Source organism: Pholis gunnellus (assembly GCF_910591455.1).
Source record: "Pholis gunnellus genome assembly, chromosome: 20".
Lineage (NCBI taxonomy): Eukaryota > Metazoa > Chordata > Actinopteri > Perciformes > Pholidae > Pholis > Pholis gunnellus.
In genome coordinates, this window is record NC_136547.1 from 12,871,955 (window position 1) to 12,889,262 (window position 17,308).

Genomic DNA, 17,308 nt, shown 5'->3' on the forward strand with positions numbered 1-17,308 from the left:
GTGTCACTTCTAGTCTAGGAGCTGAGTGCAAAAAATTGTTACATGCCAAGATATTGAGAGGCTTCTTTTGCACCCTCCCTTCTTCCCTCCCCTGCTGCATAGGTCTGAGGCTCGGCATGGAGCAGGATACGTGGGTGATGGTGTCAGAGAAGGGAGAGAAGCTCTACCACCTCATGGCCAAGGGGAACCTCATTAAGGACCGTAAACGCAAGCTCACCACCTTCCCCAAGTGCTTCCTGGGAAGGTAAGATTCTTGTTGGTTTCCTCCGTGTCACATCAGTGTGAGCTCTGTAGCTGTGAGGGAGTGAGTGAGTGAGCGAGTGTCAAAGTGGATGAGTGTGCCGTGAGATAAACAAGAACGAATATCGAATAAGAGAGGCCTTTTACAGTGTTGAATCAATAATATTAGCACCTACATCAAATGGTAAATTATACAGATTACAGCATTGTAACACAGATCAGTTACTCCATCCCTAAATTTCATTTCTTAAGTGGGCAAGAATTTCTAAAGACAGCAGCTGGGAGGAAGAAAGCGTCTGCGCTTGTTGTTCAGGTGGCTCTGTGTTATGTGTGTCTGTAGTCTCGGTCATGGGAAAATCAAATCCAGCCAGATTTAGCCCATGAATCTTATTTAAGGATTATTGGTGTGGTGTCTGGGGACGGATCGGCCACTGAATGCCAGTCGTAAATCACAGGGAGATATCCCTGTGCCGCTCAGCTGACTGCCCGCTTTCTCCATCGCCCATGTTAGATTACAATCAGCTTACCGCTGAGGAATCCATGAGGTAACTGCAGTAGAGGGCCCATTATACCATAGGGCAGCTGTGTGTGTGTGTCTTTGTAACATGTTCTTCGTTTCCTCTTGTCCTTGAGCTTCCACAGCTTCATTATGCCAGTAAACCGTCCTTCCATGTTTACTAAATATGCCCATCCGTCCTCCGTTTGCTGATCGGTGAGAATATTTACTGTGAAGCTTAGCTCCAAATCCTGTCCTTGAGCTATTTTAAGCATGCATGAGTTGATGCCCCCATTTCAGTGTTTTGCTTTCATCATGTAAGATGGAGATGTCTTGCTGTCATATCGACTTGCCAGGTTCTCATGCAGTTAATGAGCATCAAAGTTGGTTTGAACTGAGTTTGCCCAGGGTTTAATCCAGAAACGTTCTTTAAATTTAGAATTGAAATACTTACATTTCAAACTGTAGGGGGCACGGACTGTAACTCCCGTCATTGATGTTCATCAGAACCATGTGATCCTCAAACTACCTGCTGGGATATGATGTTCCCCTCATTGAGCCTGAAAGCGTTATACAGGAAATCTTGATGGGATGTCACACCTCTTTCTTTGCTGAACTGGATAAACGCACAAAGCCGTAAACCTCAATCCAAACCTCAGACCATTCCTGCCACATTGCAGGCCTTTTGTGGGAAGCACACTTTGTGAGACTTAAAAAGCGACAAAGCTGGATCAGGATGATAAAATCTACAACCATCTGGCTGCAGCAGAAGAGCTCTCCATGTTTGAAAATAGAAAATCTATGTGACGGCTTTTTTTGTAGAGTGACGACACTATGCAATTTAAAAAGGGTTGGGAATAAAATTAAATATTTTCACGAGACAGTGTTGGTTGGATGTTATATAAACTGTGTGCCTATCTTGACTCTTGAAATCCCATAACACAATTGTCAAGGGATGAGCCATGTTTTCCATTTGTTAAAATGTTTTACAGAGATGTTTTGACTGGTAATAAATACACTGAACATCACCCGAGCTTAAACAGTCGGCTCAAAATCCCTGTTATTTTTGAAAGCATGGAGAGAGAGAAAAAAAACAACCAAAAAGTCCAATTGGGCATAGTTGTGGCCATGTTACATCTCATGGTGGTTTGGAATGAGGAATAACTTTCTCCTTTGGTCCACGCAGACAACACCAGATCCCTTGTGGGCTGGAGAAGGAATGGATCTGTCAGCTAGAAAGATTAAAAGGATCAAACGCTGGTCATATATGGGCACCTCGTTGAGTCTGAAGAGATCATATGGTGAGAAAGCGGCTCAGGGAAGCTCCTTTTGGAAACCTATCCCTCTATACGCAACTTGGCCAACACCTGGATGACCACTTGTGGGTGCAAAGACATCTCTAGCTTCTCTGTACTTCCCCTGTCTGAGATTATCATGGAGATGATTACATGTGGGCGTAATTGGTGAATTGGAACCAGCATGGTATGTCCCTGATGAAAGCCACATTGCCTATGGCTTCCACTCAGCCCACTCCCTCCATTGTGAAATGCTTTGCCTTTATTCTTCTATCACGCCTCCTCTTTCTCTTTTTTGATTTTGGTTTTTTCAAAGCCGAAGGCTATTTTTGGGGTCCCGAGCTCCTCCCCTTTAAGTGGTACAATCGCATTTGTGGTTTGGTTCCTGTGACAGTGTAATTCATCAAAGGAAATGTGTGTGACAGCCACCTAGCTTGCAGTTATAGCATCCAATTTTAAACCTGGAATAAACAGAAAAACAAAAGAGATTCAAAGTGTGTCTTTTCTGCACATGACAGACAATAGTGTCTGCTTGTTGTGATAGATGTTGATGAAAAGCCCTTTAAGAGCTCAATGAAAAGGTTAGACACCCTGCAAGAAATGCTGTTTGTCTTTGTCAGCCTCTGCTCTTTCTTTTTGACATTACTTGGCACAAACCTTTGGCTCCATCTGCTAACACGAATGTTCAATTTCAGCAGAAGCTGAATGTAAAAAACGTCTGCTATTGCTGCATGTGGATGTAGTCAGCATTTCGTACCTAAAACAGGCAGATATAATCATACATCAGTTAATATACTGTACCAATATTGTACGAAAGTAGATACTCTTGATAATCTTAATGTAGTGGTGTAGAGAAACTTATAGTTTGACATTTTGGAAAGAGATTGAGTCTGCTAAATATGAAGCTACCAGCAGCCGACTATGTTAATTAATGAGCTTCAGAGATGCTACTAAGCATTTTTTGTTACCCGTTACCGACGGAACCAGGCTAGCTGTTATGCTAAGCTAAGCTAAATGGCTACTGGCAGTAGCTTCATCTTTAGCAAACAGATGTAAGCGGTATTGATCATCTCATCTAACTCTAAATAATGGCCTTCATGAAGTAATTTATCGCTTATAGCAAGATGTTAATTTACAAAACACTTGGTTTTGAGGCCCTTTAAAGGCTGAATTAAAAGTAAGTGAAACATGTAATACCAAACAATCTCAAATGATCGATTTGTGCACAAATATGTCTCAAATATTGGGATGTTTTGATTTGGTCAATGTTGCCACATTCCACATGTAGATTTTAATTGCGTGAAACTGCATATGTGACCCCCAATCCACTCAAGGCCATGAGAACTTCACAGTCACAACTTTCATGGTGTTTTTCCTTCCGTGGTTAAGGTGCAGAGGTTGACAAATTGACGTTGTTATAGACGTTGTGTTTTTCCTCCGCGGTCTGTTGCGTAGAGAAAAGACGCCAAGGATGAGTGGTTAGAGAGTGACGGAGGTGGGGTGTTTGGTCAAGTTGTTTCTCCGAAAACATTTGTAATTGCCCCAGTGTGCTCGACGCTGAAACCCGACCACCTCCGTCACGGCCCGCAAGTGAATTCCACAGAATTCCAGTGGTGCTGCTGGCCGTGTTTGTTTGTCTTTTATAGGGAGACAGGACACCGAGGACTTAATCGGATAAGATACTGCCACTCTGCCTGTCCTCAACCCTTTTATTTTCTCCTCTTACTCTCTCTCTCATGCTCGAGTCACTAAATTATGGAAGAATTATCCCGTTTAGGTAATTTGGGCCCTCAGAAGATCAGATGCTGTGTTTGTTTCTCCTGGGGGTTGGTTTGTTTCCTCTTCCCAGTTGTAAATGATGCAGAGCAAAACTTATCATTCATTTTCCATCATGAACTTCCTGAGATTCAACTCAATTGTTTGGATTTCATCGCGTTACATCGTACGTCTAAAATAAATTAAGTTGAACAAAACACAAACTAAAGCCTGCTGGACAGATGTGGCCCCCCCCAGCAGTAAATATATCATCCCTCTTCGCCAAGATAGTGTTTGTTGCCATAGTCTCAAGCCAAGGCCACCACCTTTTCTAATTTACAGATTATTGAGGGTTGATTCAAAGCTCTCTCCACTGATCACACACTCTCTTTTATAGAGTGATGTGATTTCTCCTTGGGGATTTTGTGTACGTTTGCTGTGTTATCCCTGTGAGAGTGTGTGCGCTATAATGTCAGTGTTGCCTTTTTGTGTTTCCCCCAGTGAGTTTGTGTCTTGGCTGATGGAAATTGGTGAGACAGGCAACCCAGAGGAAGGGGTTCACCTGGGTCAAGCGCTGCTGGAGAATGGAATCATCCACCATGGTTTGTTCTCTCAATGTTCTCCCACTTAAGACCTGCTTCATCATCCTTTGCTGTTCCTTATCTATAACCAAATCTACCACGGTCCAAGTTACATAGTGCTAAACTGTATAGTGCATGCAAATGCCTGTCATTGCCTGACCTAACCTCTAACCACGTCCAGTGAATGTTTCTCATTCAGCGAGCAGTTTCACAATATTTGAACTCCCTTGCTTGAGATGCAGCTGTTTTATTTACGTATGTCTTAGCAGGTACCCCACTCCCTTGACACAATGTTTAGGTAAGGGGTTATGAATGTTAATCTCCTCTTGCCGTAATGTTTGTGAAATATTTGCTCAGTGGCTGTTCTGTGGCTTTGGGTAACAAGTGTATTTGGTGCACGATGCTTAAGCTCGCTTAATGCTTTGCATTCACACTAAATGGCGCGTACTGCTCTGCATGTTTTTTTTTTTTCCCTTCTTCAAAAGAGTAGGGCCCCGAGCCAAGTTGTATCTTAAATCACTCGGGGGCGCTTTATTGCTTCCTCACAGAGAAATGAGATCGGGCTTTAGAGCCGGTCCTGACAGAGAGGAATAACTCCGGGCTCCTCTGAGCTCCCTCGCGGTGCTGTTAGAAATGCCCATGTGAAAAATGAGAGAATATCTTTTCATAAAAACCCTTTTAATGGAACTCTCATGGCTGCAGCCAAGAATACAGAGCCAACTGTTATTACTGTTTTGGAGAAGCCATTCGACAAAGTCCCCTTAAGCAAGGGGAGCAGAGGGCTCTGAGCAGCTGTGTTATCTGTGACCACTCTGTATGAGGTTTGAGTCTTCCTCTTGTCTGGGAAGCTTGTTTCACCACGCAGTCCTACTTTCGAATTTAAAGCAATATGAATAACGCCACCCTTAGCGTTTGAGACTTTTTTTTTTTCTCTTCATCTTTTCCTCCTGGCACTTCTCCTTTCAGAAACCTCCTTATGTTTTGAATTGCATTTTCAGTCACGGACAAACACCAGTTCAAACCTGAGCCTGTACTGTACCGCTTTCGCTACGACGATGGCACCTACCACCCCAGAAGTGACATGCATGATGTCATATCTAAGGTACACAGTGGAGCTCAATTTCATATAAATCACATTTGACACACCTGTCAATTAACCCTAATGAAAAGCTTGTTTTTCTCAGGGTGTTCGGCTCTTCTGCCGTCTACACAGCCTCTTCACTCCTGTCATCAGGTAGGCAGCCCTTTTCTTTTCCTCTCCATCGCAAACCCAGCCAGATGGGGCCCCAGTAGCTGTAGCATTGTTTTTTTGTTTTTTTGAAGACAAACTGACTTGGGAGGAGTTGGCAAAGATGGTGATGGAGTGCGGCGGGGGCCTGTGGGTGATCCAGCTCGGCAGGTTTTATCTGCCCGGTCTCAAAACAGTGATGAGGCAGCGAGTAAGATTGAGTCTGCATGTTAGAAGTCGTCTGGGTGATGTGGGACACAGTGATAAATCTCTCTTGGTGCTTTTGGGAGTTCATTTTCACCATTTAATATCCTTTAGGAACATGTTGATACGGTACAACGTGAAAAGTGACACTACTCACTAGCTCTTACTAGCTTTTCCTGGAGCTTTCAACCTATCAGATGGTCCTCTTCTAAATAGTAGTTTTACAATAACATCGTCACTTAAGGCCCCCCCCCCCCCTACTAGCTTTCTTTTCTCACATGGTCTTCATCAGCATTGTTCTTAGTCCAGCCGTAACTTAAAGCCAACACGGATGAGAAGTCCTAAGAGTGTTTTGGGTGAAATGTCAACAGCTACTGACCCTGCATGACAAACACATTGCCATGAAAACTAAGCAAACTTTGTTTTCGGATGAAGATCATATAATATGTTTGAAGGCTCAGAGCTAGTAAGTGGATCGCAGATACAAATAGCCTCATAGCTGTTATAAAGCATTTTTAAAGTGGCCACAGTTACAATGCGCGGGTCGTACACATTTCACTGAGTGTGACCGGCAGTTTATTGATCTTGTGCTCTCAAAGGCCTGACACAAAGTCATGCTGCAGGAGGCAAACATCGATTCCAATTCCTCAACATACAACAAGATCAAAATAGCCATTTGGATATCTGAAGTTCAAAACTGTTGTTTTCAAAATTTCAGGACTGAAATCAGAATGCGTGGAATGAAAAAAGTAAGAAAAAAGTAAGCTCCCAGTATGTCATCTTATAGTGGATAATTAGTGTAAACAGGCCCATGAAATAGTCACCTAAACCCAAATGTGAAACAGGTGTTTTTGAGCAATTCTGGCACACATCATGAAACATCCCTTTGTCTAACAGGGTTCGAAGTGGAGCAATGTCATTTTATAGGAGTGATTTGCTGGCAGGCTTTGGTTTTCTGTGTTTTTTAAAAAAAATCTCCATTTGAACAGTGTTTGAGGAGCAGACTGCTAATGTGTTTTGCCACAAAGTACCGCATCAATGTTGCCTGTTTATGTTAGTTTTCAAATGGCCCGAAGAAAAGCTTTAATTTCACACCAATAAAACTGTGCCATAGCTGGAAGGGTGCACGCTGGTGTATTCCTGCATAGTATCTTTTCCGTATTTCTGTTTGATCCACCTACTAAAAGGCCTAAAGGGTGGTTATATGTGTGTGTGTGTGTCAGCATTCAGCCCACTGGCATTTGTGTTGAGGCCAAATCTTTTGACGTAAAAACTCTTCTTGGTGCTCTAGAGTTGTGTGTGTGTGATGTAAGCCAGCATATCTGTGCAGTGCGGTCTCACTGAGAGCAGTACAATGCATCACTGGGCCTGGGAATGCCAGAATTTAATTGGAGCAACCAGCCCCTGCCTAATTAGGTATAATTTCCTGGCAGAGCGAGATAGATGAAACGAAAGGGGGGGGGGGAAACGTACACCACGCAACCCCTATACCCCCGCACCCCCACACAGCTTCTGTTCCACCCCCACCTCACACCGAAACTTTCCTCACACAAGAAAGCTCCAGGGAATCTGATTGTGCGTTTAAAAGGTCCACTATGCTAATACTGTGTACACACACACATTTACGTGTATTAATGCGATGAGCAGACATTTTTCAAAATGCACACATCGATGCTGCAAACCCACACAACGCAGAAAAGGTCAACCATAAATTATCTTCACACAGAATGGAAAAACCAACATTTCAGACAAGTTATATCGACAGGTTTTCTTCTTTATGCTGATGAGTCCTCCGGAAACTCAATATTTATGGGTGGATGTGTAGAATTTTCAAAACTAAATAACGATATGGTGCACTGTACTTGAGTAATCCGTCAAACCTGAAACGGTTGAATAAATCTTGAAAACTTTCCAAAGAATGCTTTGAAAATGCAACGTTTGCCTTCATCATCCATTTACTGCGAACAAAATGTCAAGGTAAACTTTCCTCTTTGGACAGCAAGTTAAAAAAACAAAACCACCTCGCTGACCTTTCCCTCTGTTACTCCTCAAACTGCTGTTTCCTCATGCCGGACATATGGCTGCCCACTGGACCGCTGTTTACCCTCATTTTTCACTCTGACAGCCTCACTGTGCACCAGCCGCTCTAGCTCCAGTCTCCCTTTCTCCAGTATCCCATTCAGGGATAAAACCGCGTTTCACTTTGCCTCTTCTGGTCCAAGTGGTTTTGTGCATGGGACGGCAGGGCAACTTGCCTCACCGGCTATTACCAACACTACCCTCATCATCAGAGACCAACTCGGGCTGTCAAATACAGTTAGGCAACAGAATGTTCCATTGTGGAGGAAACAGGGCAGCATTTGGCCTCTCTTGCTTCACAATTTGAACAGCTCCAGACAGCTGAGATTGGACTTCAGTTTGGCCCACATGTCATGTTTGACTTGTCTGAACTGCATGTGTGCGAGACAGGCATGTGTAAGTGCGGTTGTGTGTGTGTGTGTGTGTGTGTCTGAGTGAGTGTTTGCATGTGGTGGAAGTGGTCGAGCGGTGTAAGTCACGGCGGTTCTGGACTTTCCCGGCCTGCAGCTCGGCCCCCGAGTGTCCCCGGGGAGGCCCCTGTGTTCATGGGAAAAGTCACAGCTCCGTTTCAGACTGCATTCTCGGGGCCTGTGCAGCAGTGTGGGTAACACTGGGAACATCAACACCAGACTGACATGGGGCACCCTAGGGCCAAACACAGCAGGGGTCGTTACCAGCCATGCTCGGAGGAATGCTGTTTTGCTGTCACCACATGTCAGAAACTCACACAGATTTATGACGCAACTGCCGGTGCTTGAAAAGTGACCACGCCTTTCTGACAGTGGGAATTATTAGCCCTCTTTCAGGCTCCATTGCTATTTGTGTTTAAATAGACCAAGAAAGTGCTACTTCACATGTTCACCATCTGGATTTATTACGGTTAGAGTGGATCACAGAGTTGAAAAGTAGCATGGCACAGTTCAAGTTTGAAGGCAGAGTCTTGTTTTCCTAACCCCTTTTCATGAAGCTTTCTGCTTTTCTTACCAATCCAGGGACAAGGACTACCACCTGCGGACCTACAAATCAGTGGTGATGGCCAACAAGCTCATAGACTGGCTTATTGCACAGGTAAACCCTGATTTAGCTTCATACACGTACAAGGATGAGTACCAGTATCTTATATCCATTATCAGTGGAAGTATGATAACGATGTGATCACATAGTGCACAGTCAACCAAGTGTGTGTCCAAATAAATGATTTGTTTTACATGTGTGAAAGGTTTTTTCTGAAGTAATGCACAACTTCAAACATGTCAGTTTGACTGTTGCGTATGTAGTTTTGCGGGGCCACCTCAAATGTGCAACAGAGGAAAGAAACTGAGACAACAAAGCATTTCTTGCCACCAGACTTGAGGCTCTCAGCGGAGCCAAAAGGAAACGAAGAAAGAAACGCGGAATTGATTCGACAGCTGAGCTTTATTGGCTTTGACAGGAAGCTTTGAGGTTGACAGATTGATAGTCCTGTCCAGCATGACAACAAAGAAATGAAATGTGTATGGCCACCACCACAGAATCAATGGCAGACGTCACATGTTTGTGTGTGCATAGAAGTGTGCGTGTGTGTGTGTGTGTGTGTGTGTGTGGTAGTCCATATGAATGTGTTTGACACAGGCCAGCGGAATAGCTCTGACTCCTTCAGTGGGACTTCAAGAGCTGTCACACTATGTTGTCTAGACATGATTTTGGCTGTGTTCAAGATGGAGCGTGGAGTGGCTCTGCTGGCCTCTGGGATTTTGGATGCAGGAACAAAAAGGGTGGAGGGAATGTGTTTAAGTGTGACATTTTGACTGCTCTCTAAACATACAATGTCCTTTGTTTTTGTCTCTTTCTTCCCTTGACTCGTTTACTCTTTCCACACTTTATGCTTAAACATCTCTCCGCTGCACCCACTCTTCCTCTTTCCCGTGTCTTCTGGTGCAGGGCGACTGCAGAACCAGGGAGGAGGCGTTGATCTTGGGGGTGGAGCTGTGCGACAATGGCTTCATGCATCACGGTACAGCACTTCTCACTGCAGAGGATTTCAACAAACCAAAAAAAGAGTTCTTGATCCCGCTGTTCACACACAGTGGAATCCTTTCCACTGTTTACTAAATGGGAGTTGAACGCTTTGGAGAAACCGCACAGAGGGCGGCTGGCATTTAGCATCCTGTTTTTAGAACACAACCACTCTTGTTCTCTTTCCATTACTACTTATAATCCCTTTGACACGCAACAGGAATAGAACATATTTCCAATCCAGTGAATGAATTAGTATGTGTGGTTAGGGCTATGGCTGTATCCATGCATGCTATCGTTAACTGCATGCCTATTTGTGTGCATCTGAACTGAAGTAACCAAGTGCAGGGTACATGCAGGTCTTGCCTTAGCTGTGAGAACTTGGCAGAGAACACGTGGATGTTTTTCAGTTTAAGTGCAAAATGGTCAGAAGCCATGGTTACAGTTTGTTTATGCGAGTCAGACTCGTTTTTTTAACTCTGCTCCTCCCTCGTGCCAAAGTCCACATCATGCACGCTACAGTATGAGTCACAGCGTGTCTCCTTGTACCTCCATGATGTAACTGCTCCAAACTATCCACAGTTCCAGCCTCACTCTACAAACTACCAGCACATCTATGGAACATAACAGTCCCAGCCATCAAACGTTTCACTTTTCACTTCCACAGCCTTCAGGATCATTTCACCATTCGTGCCAGTGAGTTATTTGGCCTGACAATGTGGTTATTAAACCTATATCTGATCTTGAGTGGAATAAAGAATAGGGTTATTTTTCCCCTTTTGCCGTGGAGACTGGGTTCATGCAATGGAAGTGGGGTCTCACTTTCTCCCACAGTGTGTGTTTGTGCATATTGGGATACATTGTTGCACATGTGTTAAACTGCTGGGGCTTGCTCCATTTGGCATGTGACTAATCATGTTCAAACGTCTTAACTTAATGAAAAATGCTTGATTCATAAATTGAATATGCTCTAATCATGCACAGCACCAGAGTCAAGTTTTCAATAAACCATCAATAGGCAGTCTGAGTCATTGAACTAGAACATACTTTAATTTCATACGGTTGTCTTGTAGGACAATTGTAGTGATTTTACATGTTCACAAATCACATATTCTATGACATGATTATCCAATTTGCAAACCATTTTTCTGTATTATATAATCCTTCCACACAGCCATTGGTTTCCATTCATTTCCCTATAATTTGGTTTCATAATCCTTGTCAAAGTCATGTCAAAGTTACATAATACTTTTGAGGTTAAAAACAGTTCAGACCTAAACTCTCAAAAATAACTGCTGAGTTGATGTTCGCTGTGATGGATTACACAACAAGTTCTCAACGTCCATTCATACGTGATCTATAGTTGGACCTCAAACTTTCAAACACACTGGGTGCCAGAAATATTCAGCACGTTTAATGTCACTTGTTTCTTTTTCTGACATTTACTCTGTTATGACTGTGTTGTTACCTCCTTCAGTGTTGGAAAAGAGTGAATTCAAGGACGAGCCGTTGTTGTTTCGTTTCTTCGCTGATGAGGAGATGGAGGGTTCCAACACCAAACACAAACCTATGAAGCACGACCTGAAGATAGTTGAGAACGTCATCTCCAAGTCTCTCCTGGTGAGCGCCCGCTATACTGTGTACTCCATGGTGGCTTATTGATTGATTAGCTCCCATCCTGTCTAAATTACTATGACTTTGCTATAAAGTACCCACAACTCAGAACAAACCAAAGGCACGGTAAATCATAAGAAGGCACACAGCTGTGAGGAGGAAAAGTCATAACACTGCAAAAGTCCATTTTATACCTCAGTAAGCATTCTTTTCTGAGGAGTGAGCAAATACGACCATGGCTGCTATCTGTACGTATCTGCTTCTGGTGTGTGTGTGTTTGAGCTCTGTGAAAATGTCTCAGTCTGCTGGCTTGGGATTCTTCTGATGGGAGACGTGTTGTTTTTCTCCAGATAAGGCCCTGTGACGGAGGCTACGGCTTCATGCTGGAAGAGAGAAACAGAGTCCCCATCATCAAATCTGTAGAGAAGGGCTCCCCAGCTGAGGTGCGAATGCACACACACACACACACACACACACACACACATACATACATACATACATACATACATACATACATGCTGATTGAATTAATTGATTTCCAAATGTCGTTATTATTACTTCTGAAACAAGGTCCTGGCTGAGTGAATTTTTACTGTTGTACAAATTCATGTAATCTCTTTAGAGGCCAAATCCGACGGGTGTTTTTTTTCTTTATGGTGTTCAGACTGTGTGGTTCAGTGTATCCCCTTTGTAATTCAACAGCTGCATTTGATTTTGTTTCCTCGGAAGTTGTTCTGCAAAGCTGTGATGCTTTTATAGCAGATGAGTGTCAACAGAAGCCTTCTGTTGTTAAAATGTGGTTTGATCATCAGTCATAAAACAATCTAAACCTCTAACCTGCCTTATGGTGATCGACACGGATGCTAACATTAGAAGCATTATCGTGCAGAAATAGAGCACATTAAAGGGCTTATACTTTTGAGGTCTCCTTTGGTGTTTAGCTTTGATCTGCTAGATGAATATGGGGCCGAGGAGTTTGAAGGCAAATGTGATCAATATGAGTTCACGACCCATAATTCCCCCCAGCCCTGAAGTAGCACAGAATTGGTCTGTATGGTCTGGATCGCATACACAGTTGCTTTTAAATCCACAACAGGATCCAGCTGTGTACTTATAGATAAAAGCTATCTCTGATACATAGAAATCCTTTGGGAATATTGGTGTTCTTATACCAAAGTTAATCTGAAGCTCAAAATGACAAACATTTCATTGGGATTCTGTATTAAAAACTGATGCTTGACTTCATATTTTTCTATCGGCTCTTCTTTTCTCTTCTCTAAGATGGCTGGCCTGGAGGTGGGGAAGAAGTTGTTTGCCATAAATGGAGACCTGGTGTTCCTCAGGCCTTTCTCTGAAGTGGAAGCTCTCCTCAGGCAGTGCTTCAACAGCAAAGGACCCCTCAGGGTGCTGGTTAGCACCAAGCCAAGAGAGTAAGTCAGTTCTGCATATGCACGTGCGTTAACGTGTGCATACGTAGGTTTAAAGAAATATTGTTGAAATATATAATTTTCCCTCCTCTTGTCACCAGGACGGTAAAGATCCCAGACTCTGCCGATGGGTTGGGTTTCCAGATTCGTGGCTTCGGTCCTTCTGTGGTCCATGCCGTTGGGAGAGGTAAGAGATCGCCACCTCTACCGCTTGAGCTGTCTTGATTCATCGTGTTATTGTGGCACAGCTGGCGAGCAGATGCCACAGCAGTATTTGTGTGTGGGTGTGCGTGTCTCGGCCACAAGGGGCCAACTTCCCCCCCCCCTCATGCTCTCCATGCGGTTCAGCTGGGTTGCTTAATGGTGCTGCCAAAATGGAGAATTAGCTGGTTGTCAGTCACTTTCCACACTACAAAATATTGTCCATGTACCTTTTCACAGAGTCCCTGTTTTCCTCCGAACCCAGTGTGTTTAGGAGCACTGCTATCGAGGCTGGCACAAGATGGGGTCTAATCAAAAAACAATCCATGGCCTTGTCTGGCTGTTCTCAGGGGAATTGAATTTTTTTTTTCTTCCGTAAGCAATCTAAGTGGGATAGCAGGGTAGAAATGTGCTTGCTTGCATGTGCCTGTGCTTGTGTTTGTGTCTGTTTGTGTGTGTGCGTGTGTTGTCTTGATGATGCGGTTGCCTGGGAACCTGCTGTGTGTTTAAGTAGATGCTCTCACCCCCCCCCGAGACGAAGCTGATGATGTAGAAGGTGTCTAATCACTTAGATTGTCATAACAGCTGCTGTCCCCTGGTGTCTGAGGTCAACACGAGCAGGTAATAGCAATTAGAGGCAGAGAAAGTGAGAGACAGGAAGAGGTGAGAAGAGGAGAAGGAGCCGTTAATCAGATGAAATTCATTTTAAGTTTGTGGTATCAGTTCTAGCCAGGCTAGCCAAGGCCGGTCATGACCACATTAGTGCTAATAAGAAAATGTTAAAGCTTCAAAACACACATCCTGCTCACCAGATTATTATTCCATAGAGCAAACTACCAGAGAAACCAGAGCTATTGGTTATTGCATTATATCAGTCAAAGTGATTCAACTCCAATAACATGAACGTTAGAGTGCGGTATCTTATTGGCCCTATTGTTGTGCCGGACTGTGGCCTGTTTTTCTGTTCTATTATTGAATCCAGTGGACCTGTCTGTTGATATACTTTCTTACTACACTTAAAGCAGTAAAGCTCATTATTTTCATGCTTACAATAGTTGGCGAGAGGAGTACAGAGTCTGTATATTGCAATGTGAGGTATGCATGGTGTGTACTTAAGGAGCTATGAAAACAAATGGGAGGAATATTTAGTCTGCCATGCACTTCCTTCTGATAGCTGTAAACCTTGAAGTTCTCTTACAGTAAGGTCTGAATCACATCCCTCAGAGAGAGACCTTCGTCTACCCAAGATAAACAACTTCCCTCCTCTCCACGCTCTCTCTCACACTCCTCCTGAGCTGCCAAAACAGGAAATAAAGTTGTAAATACAAAGAAGAAAAAAAGGAATGTTGTTCAACCCAATTCTGTGCACAGGATGTGGAAGACGTGACAGTTATTTTTATATTTTTTTGGGATGTGCTGGAATTTGTTTCATGCAGCTGTTACCTGTATGAAAACATGCAGCCCAGTTATTGCCCTTGACACCTGTCCTTTCGCTTTGCTTGTCTCCGTCTTACGCCAGGCACGGTGGCAGCCATCGCCGGTCTCCACCCGGGCCAGTGCATCATCAAGGTGAACGGCATCAATGTGAGCAAGGAGAGCCATGCCAGCGTCATCGCTCACGTCACCGCGTGCAGGAAGTACCGTCGACCCACACAGGTGAGACGGCGTGAGAGGAAATGACAGCAAGGACTTGAACCTGACTAGACACTGCAGTTTTCCAAAAGTTTTAATTCAGGGGGAAAGTGTTTACTCAATATTTAGCTTATCAATCATGTATACCATGACAATTAAAAAATACTTCTCCCCTAAGATATAGTCCCCTAAGTGGAAAAGATTATTTATTTTCTGCAATTATGTTTGATTTGGAGGTCACACTTTCATTTCCCATGAACTCACTGGTAGAAAATGAAAACAAAAATGTAATTGTATGTTGATTTATCGGATAGTTACGTTATAAAACTAGAAGGACGAGAAGTGTGACAGATCATAAAACAGCAAAAGAAACAAAAAGAGGGAGAAAAAGGACTAGTTGACCGTGAGAAAGAACATCGCAGACAGACCTCTTAGCTCCCGTTTACCTTAATATCTCTCTTTCTCTCTCTTTCTCTCTCTCTCGCTCTCTCTCTCTGACTCCCTCGTTCCTTCTCTTGGGTCATTACTCAGAAATAATAGTAGTTTTGGCTCCTCCAGCGCTGACCTCTGGCTCACAGCGGTGGGCCTGCTGTGGGAGACTGGCAGGCTGCAGAGAGGTGGGAAAGGATCTGGGGGTGGCTGGAGCTCAGGGTGGGTGAGATTTCTGGAGGGAGGGAGGAGAAAGATGGAGGACAGGCTAGCCAGTTTTTTTTTCTTTTGCCTGAAAGAGGGTGTAGGGTGAGAGAGCAAGCGCAGTCCACCTGCTGAAGGTGGGAAAATTGGGTGAAAATAGAAACCCAAGGGTGTGAGTTAGTGTAGTGTGTCACTATAATTGAGCCCCGCTGGGACTTCAGGCTTAATGAAGCATTTCAGGGTTCCAACATTACTGGAGATCTGGTTTACATCAAGTAGGGACGCAGAGGAACCGCCCTCTCTTTCTCTGTCGCTTTCTCTGTTTGTGTGTGTGTGTGTGTCTTTGTGTGTTTCTGGTTGTGCACTCGAAGACCACAGACCAGTAGGCAGGCACAGCATGTAGCCATGGCAGAAAACCCACTGTGGGCTTGGTGTGTAGACGAGAGAACAGACACACACGCGGCAAGCACGCACACACAGGGCCGTGTGGCGTCTCTAGAGTGGGTTGATGACATTGGCATGAGTATGAGTTTGCGGTCTCACCAAGCAGCGTGTTTCCATATGTTTGTGAAGGCTTTTCGCTCCATGCCCTGCCAACCCAACTGCAACACTGTACACCATATCTGGGTAGAACCAGCTAAACATGCTGCATGAAACCCACACCTCAGCATGCACACACACACACACACACACACACACAGCAGGCCATACACCAGTGTATTCATAGTTTTATTTTTCCTCATCTCCCATCTTCCTAGCAATAGAAATGCCTCCTGTTGAGCACGAGCGATGCTAGAATACACTGATTTGTGTTGACAGTTTTGTGCATGAGTGACTGTAATGTTTCCAGCCAATTTAATCCTAAGCAAAGACATACAGAAGTTTTGCAGTTTAATAGAAGTTCAAAGTATAAATAGAATGACTAAATGACTTAACGAATTCCTATACAATCATCCTTTGCAGCAAGACACTATAAAGTGGGTTTACAACAACAGCGAGAGCGCCCAGGAGGACAACCAGACGGCAAACCAGAAACCAACCGCTGAGGAGAATGGAGACGGCTTCGAGTGCAAAGTAGAAGGTGAACACGCACAAACACACACTCTCAATAAGCTGCAGCGAGAATCTGGCAAAAGAAATTCCGCCGAAGGTGTCTGTGGATGTCACACAGGCTTGTTCGCGGGAACACAAGTCCGACGCCCTCTCCGGTTAACAAGTCAGACGGAGCTCCGAACGGGCTCATCTGGAGTGTGTTAGTCTGAGAACAGCCGCCCCATCTGGCTCATCAAGTGTTAATTCCCTCCTACGATTTATGGATCCCAATAAGAAAGTGAAACAGCAAAGCTATTCCCTTCGTAGCAAACAGCCACGGAGCAGGATTTATTGCCGTATTAAGTCTTCGCGTTAGCATAGGGCTGGTTAATTTAATACACTTGGAATTGCTTATCATTTTAGGAGGGTTATGGAGGGACTTCCTCTAAAATGAACTGCAGATTTGGTGGTCTGAGACCTCCTACAGTGCAGAGAGTGCGATGATGAACACACTTTTTTTGTGGTAAAGATAGGGATCCTTTGTGTTTATCACAGAACATGACACAGTACATCATTTTTCTGATTAGTGCTGCCAGCTAAGAGAGATCTGTTTCGTCACCGTCTCTTCATTCTTCTGTGTTTCTATAATCTCAGAGGTGATGGACAAATTCAACACCATAGCCATCATGGACGGTAAGAAGGACCATGTAAGCCTGACGGTAGACAACGTCCACCTGGAGTACGGAGTGATGTACGAGTATGACAGCACAGCCGGCATCAAGTGTCACGTACTGGAAAAGATGGTCGAACCAAAAGGATTCTTCAGCCTCACTGCTAAGGTATTCTTTCCGTTCAGTTAATGGGATAAATTATAAGATTCAATATCTATATAGTGA

At 44.0% G+C, this 17,308-nt stretch overlaps 1 protein-coding gene across 1 annotated transcript in view; it reads left to right on the top strand.

Moving 5' to 3' along the window:
- Positions 1–17,308, top strand: part of prex2 (phosphatidylinositol-3,4,5-trisphosphate-dependent Rac exchange factor 2) — an 80,513-nt gene that overhangs the window by 26,431 nt on the left and 36,774 nt on the right. The window contains exons 10-22 of the mRNA XM_079181284.1: positions 103–244; positions 4,288–4,388; positions 5,366–5,469; positions 5,552–5,601; positions 8,871–8,946; positions 9,799–9,871; positions 11,351–11,493; positions 11,838–11,930; positions 12,769–12,917; positions 13,016–13,101; positions 14,635–14,771; positions 16,344–16,461; positions 17,067–17,251. Coding sequence (XP_079037410.1) covers positions 103–244; positions 4,288–4,388; positions 5,366–5,469; positions 5,552–5,601; positions 8,871–8,946; positions 9,799–9,871; positions 11,351–11,493; positions 11,838–11,930; positions 12,769–12,917; positions 13,016–13,101; positions 14,635–14,771; positions 16,344–16,461; positions 17,067–17,251 — 1,457 coding nt within the window. The remainder of the gene's footprint in view (positions 1–102; positions 245–4,287; positions 4,389–5,365; positions 5,470–5,551; positions 5,602–8,870; positions 8,947–9,798; positions 9,872–11,350; positions 11,494–11,837; positions 11,931–12,768; positions 12,918–13,015; positions 13,102–14,634; positions 14,772–16,343; positions 16,462–17,066; positions 17,252–17,308) is intronic.